Source organism: Petromyzon marinus, chromosome 57 (assembly GCF_048934315.1).
Source record: "Petromyzon marinus isolate PM22_M1 ecotype Great Lakes invasive population chromosome 57, UKy_Petmar_22M1.pri1.0, whole genome shotgun sequence".
NCBI lineage: Eukaryota > Metazoa > Chordata > Hyperoartia > Petromyzontiformes > Petromyzontidae > Petromyzon > Petromyzon marinus.
Window position 1 is genome coordinate 9,838,380 of NC_133723.1, and position 6,535 is coordinate 9,844,914.

A 6,535-nucleotide genomic window follows, 5' to 3' on the forward strand; every position below is an offset into this window, starting at 1 on the left:
GAGAAAAATCCACGCGACCACGGAGAGAGAAACGCAGACTCCAAATATACAGCAGCAGCAGGCGTCACGTCAGGGTCGAGATCGACCCCCACGGCCTCCTGTATACCAGGCGAGGGAGTTAACATCTCTCACCACCGTTAACATCTCTCATCACCGTTAACATCTCTCACCACTGTTAACATCTCTCGCCACTGTTAACATCTCTCACCACCGTTAACATCTCTCATCACCGTTAACATCTCTCACCACTGTTAACATCTCTCGCCACTGTTAACATCTCCCACCACAGTCCAAGCCCAAGTCTGCGCGTCCGCTCGGTCCACGAGCCCCCCCCCTCCACCACCCCCCCCGAGACGGCGGCCACCACGGCCCCCCCCCCCGCTCCGGTTAGCGCCGCGGGCCGGCTCCGGCGGCTCAGCTGCCCCACCACTGCACCTGCGGGGGCACGTGGGGGGTTGGCGGCGCGCGGGCCCCCGTCCCCCCGTGGCCCCCGTCGCCGGGGGCGAGGCCGCCGTGCGGGCCGGCTGGTCCCAGCGTGAAGAGGCAGTAGAGCGCGTGGCAGAGCATCGCGAGCGACGGGGCGAAGCTCAGGCAGAAGCCGAAGCCGGCGTAGCAGCTCCTGAAGGTCGCCCAGAACACGAGGCTGGGTCACGGACACGGAGGGGGAAAGATAAAAGATCACCCCCCCCCACCACCACTACCCCACCACCATCACCACCACCTCCACCACTACCACCCCCCTCCACCACCACCACCACCCCCACCCCCCCCCACCACCACCACCACCCCCACCCCCCCACCACCACCCCCGCCCCACCACCACCCCCACCACCACCACTACCACCCTCCCCCCCCCTTGCCGTTGGGGGCAAGTGCTGTTAGCGAGCCGAACTAAAACTTTACATTTCACCAGGTGAGCCCTACACTTGAGTGGTGTAGCTCTTTTTCACAAGCGATCTGGCAGCTGACAAATGACGGCTCAACGACCTTGGCTTTGTCACGTGGAAATTTAAAGTGCCAAAAAATTTTGGGGCAAGTGCTGTTAGCGAGTTAAAAAAAACCCCAAAACTAAACTATTTTTGATCCCACCAGGTGAGGCTCACACTTGAGCGACCTGTCCGTCGCAAAACGACAGCTCAACGAAGCGGCTTCACCATCACCGCGTGCGAAATCTTTCGTTCCAGCTGCGGCTCTAAATGTGGAGGGGGGAAAAAAAAATAAAACCTGAGGACCCTTATAAAAAACCCACGCGAGCACACACACAGAGAGAGAGAGAGAGGAGATAGGAGAGCGATCGACAAATCTACGGCAGGAAGCCACATGCCATCTGCCCCCCGCCGCTCCCCTTACCGTGAGATCACAAAGAGTGCGGCCATGACGAGGACGAGAGGCAGGAAGTGTGGCTCCACGTTGAGCGCGAGCACGAGGGCTGCCAGCTGGTGCAGCAGCAGCTGGTGCGCCGTGTCGCTGACGAACGCGCGCTGGGCGCGCACTGCGGACGTCTCGGCGGGCCCGCCACGCAGCTCCCGCAGCAGCAGCGCCAGCCCCACCGCCAGCATGCCTGGCGGTGGGGGCGGGGAATGCAGAGGCAGAGATCCTCCCGCACTAGCTCGGGATGGAACGTCGGGGAGGCGGGGAGCAAGTGCTGCTGGTGGCCAGTGGCGGCCAGGCACGCGGCGCGCGAAGGGGGTGGGCGGCCAGAAACGCGCCGGCCCGGCCGCCTTTGTCTCCCCAGTGCTGATGTTAACACGTCACACCGGGTACTCATTTGAGGCCGAGTCGACCTAGCGGCGGCCCAGGGCCGGTTCCGACAATCGGCACTGGTGCTGGTAGCCGTGAGCGGGAATTGAACTCTGCTCATGGCGCAGCGCGATCACAAAGTGGTGTTAATGCACATCAACAACCGGCGCTTGTGCCATGCTAGGTGCACTTTGAGGCCGCGTGAAGGGTCGAAGTCTCGCTGGCTGGAGGTCACGGGACAGACCCGAGTGGCGCCATGGGGTCGTCTGACTGAGATGACCGGCAGATGAGCCAACTGTGCTCCCCGCTTTGCCAACTTTCTGCGTTTTGGCCGAGAGTGGAACAAGACCTACCTCTCGCACGGACAAAGCAAATATGTGCAGCAGTCCGCATCTCCACGCGTTAAGACACATTCGACTCTCTCGACTCGTTGTTGGCTTTCCAAACGAATGTTATTTGCAAGCGGCGGTTGTCTCGTCGAAGAAACACTGACGCTGGTTTCGCCCCTTTTGGGGTTTCATCAGCACGAACGCGATCCCAACCTCCGTCACTGAACCCAAGAATCAAACTCAGAATCGCACCAGCAGCGTCTATCGACCCGTGCCGACGACCCTGGCGTCCCCGTGGCCCCGGTGACCCCAGCAACGCTCGCGACCCCGACGATTCTACAACCCCGGCGACCCCATGACCCTGTGACCCTCGCGACCCCGGTGACTCCGACGATTCCCCGACCCCAACAATTCCGCGACCCCAGCTACAAAGTGACCCCACGGCCCCAACCGCCCAGGCAACGTCGCAACCCCAGCGACCCCGACGACCCCCGACGATTCCGCGACCCCCGGCGGACCCCCCCGCCCCCCCCCCCCCCCGCAACCCCCCTCGCCGACCCACCCAGCACGAGCGGCAGCAGGGCGAGGGCGCCGCAACGGAGCGCGTAGGCCAGCCGCTCGGCCGTCGTCGGCGCGGCCGCGCTCCCCGGCGCCACGGCGCTCCACGTCAGCGCGGCGAACGCGGCGTACGCCAGGCACGGCGCCAGCAGCAGCGCCAGCGCGCACGAGCCCAGCGAGCGCCAGCACCGCCGCCCGCCGTCGCGACCGCCCGTTCCGCCGTCTCCGCCTCCCGGCTCGGACCCGCGGCGGCGGCGGCGGCAGCAGAAGAGGCGGCCGGAGCCTCGCCGGCGCTTGCCGGCGCCGCGGTCGGCGCCGTCGCCGTCGCCGTCGCCGTCCCTCCGCCGCTTCTCCTTCTTGTGGAGCGCGGCTCGCGCGGTGGCCATCTCGTCGGCGTCGGCCTCGCGCAGGATCAGCTCGAAGCTGTCGTCTCCTTCGAGCGACGAGGTGGAGAACGGCTCCAGCAGCCGCCAGCTCCGCGGGGGCCCCGCGTGGTTCCAGTGGCGGACGTCGTCACGGCCACCTGCTCCACCACCACCGCGGCCGCCGACGACGACGACGAAGACGACGACGAAGACGACGAAGTTGGTCACGTGCAGCGAGCGGTGAAACACAGGACGACAGCAGCATCGCAAGGCTCAGAAACAGAATGTTGTATCTAGACTGCAGAAGGAATCCGATGAGCTTCGAGGCTCTTTATCACACAGTCGGGGGTACGGGGGGGGGGTAAGGGACGTGACGGCGACAAACAGCACGAAAACACGACGGGAGTGCAACGTGCAAGAGAGGTAAACAAATAAAGATCCCCTATATAGCCTGTAACAGACTGTAGGGGCAAGTGCTGTTAGCGAGCACCTATGAAGGCCGGAACGGTACACGAGGGGGTGGGTCCAGCACCACGCCCGACCGCCTTTGTCTCCCTAGTGGCAATGTTTACACACCGCACCAGGTACTCATTTGAGGCTGAGTCGACCTAGGGGAGGCCCGGGACCGGTTCAGATCATTGTCACTGGTGTTGGCCGTGAGCAGGAATCGAACCCGGGTCGCCAGGTTCATAGCGCAGCGCGCTAACCGCTACACTATCGCTCCCCACGGTAAACAAATATCACCCAACACACACACACAAACAAATACAACAACACTAAGCCATCCCCATCCTACCATGCAAAGCCCACCGAGGTATTAACTTATTTTTCAGAAGCGACCTGGCCACAAATGATAGCTCAACAAAGTGGCACCATCATTTGCACACTTGAAAAGGCAAAAATAATCCAAAACAGACGTTGGCACGGGAAGCAGCTTATTCTCTCAGCGCGGAGTAACAACAGCGGATTAAAGGCGGCGTTTTAGATTTGCTATCCACTCAACTTGCAGTCTGTTACAGACGCGGAGTGGATCTGCTCCAATCCTCCCTCAACGGATCAAGGACAGCAGCAGTGGAGTGTTTACGAAGTGGCCGATGGTTTGGAGCGGCTGACCCCCAGCAACGGGTCAGCCGCTACCGTTGCCAACGTTGAGCTGGCGAGATGTTAACTACCTCGCCTGGTATGGAGGAGGTCGCGGGTTCCATCCCCACCCTGACCGATGCCTGTATATTAGGAGTTTAACACGTAGGCTTTTTTTTACGCGATCTAACCCAAAATAAACTCTATTATGAAAGTATATTTGGAGTTTGCGTGTCTCTCTCTTTCTCTCCCCGTGGTCGCGTGGATTTTTCTCTGGGTCCTCCGGTTTAATTTCCCCCCTCCACATTTGTAATCGACGTCACGCGTTCCGACCATTCGGCTGCACATTTCCCGCGTGACCACACGATGATGAGCCATACTCTTTGGTTCTATTCGGTAAAGTCACCTACGTGACTTTACCGAATAGAACCAAAGAGTATGGATCCTTGCAGTCACGAAAGCTTCAAATCTAGAAGAGATGATGAGCCACTTCGTTGAGCTGTCATTTGTGATAGCCAGGTCGCTACCACAAATGACAGCTCAGTGGGCCTTACCTGGTCAAATTCAAAATAGTTTGGAGCGGCTGACCCGTTGCGAGAGCCCGTGCAGCGGCGTTATTCGCCCCACAAGCTCCAGGAGGGGCACGGGAAGAAACAAATAAAAGAGCTTCACAGCTCATCGGATTCCTCCTCCGGTATAAACAAACATTCTGATTCTGTTTTCTCATTGTGATTCTGCACAGGCGTGTGTCACCTGCGTCCCAGCGATGGTGTCGGCCCGCCTCCAACTCCTCCTCGTCGCCGTGCCTCCGCCGCTGATGACTGTGGTTCTGCTGCTGCTGCTGGTGGTTGTAGTGGTTGTAGTGGTTGTGGTGGTTGTGGTGGTGGTGGTGGCGGCCGTCGGCGTCCGCCCCCCCGCCGCCGTGCCGCCCGGCCACGTAGCTCCCGTGGGTGCTGGCGGGCGCCGGCGACCAGCCGTCGCCGTAAGAGACGTCGCCCGCGGCGGTGACGCCGTCGCCGCAGCCGCCACCGTCGTCTTCACCGTCGCCGCACCGCTCCTCCGGGCTGGGCGAGTTGGTGTCGGCGACGCAGTAATGGCACGGCATGGAGAGACCGAGCTCAGCCGCTTTGACGCAACACGACGCGTCTTCTTCCTCCTGCCGCTGCGAGTGGATGTCCGGAGCGAACGTGAGGATGCGCTTGCACCGGGGCTGCCCGGCTGGCGCAGAGAGGTGTTGGCTCCACTGGCGAGGCAGGGTGCTGTACGGGCTGCCGGGTTGCGGGGTGGGGGCGGCAGAGGGGACAGGACGTGGCCAGCGGAGTATATCGACAAGGCTCGATTATTGCAGCGCAATACTCTACGGGACGTCCGGTAAAACAAAACACATTCGCAAGCTGCAGCGTGGACAACATTCTCTGGCACGCGTCGTGACGGGTTACTGCTGCGAGGCCACACTGTGTCTGTCCAGTGCTCGCTGAGCTGCATTGGTCGCCGGTCTGCCGAACTAATACGTTGTTAGGTCCATAATAGAAGTTTGTTGGGTTAAATCGCGTACATTTACGCGCCCAATGCCAACGTTCGTGACAGCGCAGAACGTTGAACGGGAGGCTATGGAAAAACGAGGTCCAACAATATCAATGCATAAATGTACGTGCATGGTGGACTTCTTTCGCACCGTACGGAACCAACCGTGCTAATCGGAGGTGCGGAGGAAGAACAACTAATGACAAAAAGCAGTTCAACTTTGCTGTTGCTGCTGGGGACGACGTGAGGATGACGATGGTGCTGGTGGCACCTCGGAGGGACGGCGCTTTGGATGTAGACCTCAGACTCGTCGCCTCCGCTCTGTCCCAGGTTGCGGAGTTGGTTGATTATGACGCTCAGAGAGTCCTCCACGACCTTGTCTCCTCCTCCTCCGTCGTCGTCATCGTCGTCGCTATTCTCAGCACCCAGCGCCTCCATCTCCTTCAGGGTCCACGCCTCGGACATGGCACGGCCCGCCCTGGCAAGGAGGAGACGCCGCACGGACAAGCCACACACTCCCTGCCTCGCTCGCTCGCTCGCTCCATCATCTCCTCCACCGTCTCTGGTGGCGGCTCTAAAGCCGCCAGGGTTTCTGAGAAACTCAGGGAACCTCGGGGGTCTTGAGAACCTCAGCATCAGAACCGTCACTTGGGGGCGCGGCGGTGTCTAGGCGATGTTAACTACCTCGCCTGGCATACAGGAGGTCGGTTGGTTCGATCACGACCCCGATGGTGCCTGTTGTGATATTTGGAGTTTGCGTCTCTCTCTCTCTCTCTGCCCACGGTCGCGTGGAATGTTTTGTTCTTCGGGTCCTCTGTGTCCCCCTCCCGCCCCCGCCACATTTAGAATGAACACCGCGCACACCCTGGGACGATTCTTCTCGACCCGGGGTGCACCGCGCACACCCTGAGGCGATTCTTCTCGACCTGCGGTGCACCG

At 60.8% G+C, this 6,535-nt stretch overlaps 1 protein-coding gene across 3 annotated transcripts in view; it reads right to left on the minus strand.

The window, feature by feature from the left end:
- Positions 1–354: 354 nt before the first annotated feature.
- Positions 355–6,535, minus strand: part of LOC116955047 (uncharacterized) — an 8,948-nt gene continuing 2,767 nt past the window's right edge. Inside the window, exons 3-7 of one of the 3 annotated variants that reach the window (XM_076052764.1) lie at positions 5,868–6,074; positions 4,826–5,340; positions 2,632–3,153; positions 1,351–1,561; positions 355–643 (exon numbers count right to left, since the gene is read on the minus strand). In XM_076052764.1, the coding sequence (XP_075908879.1) occupies positions 415–643; positions 1,351–1,561; positions 2,632–3,153; positions 4,826–5,340; positions 5,868–6,061 (1,671 nt within the window). In that variant the 5' untranslated portion in view covers positions 6,062–6,074 and the 3' untranslated portion in view covers positions 355–414. Of the gene's footprint in view, positions 644–1,350; positions 1,562–2,631; positions 3,154–4,825; positions 5,341–5,867 lie in introns of all 3 variants that reach the window. The other 2 variants (XM_032975996.2, XM_076052763.1) reach the window with 2 other exon arrangements.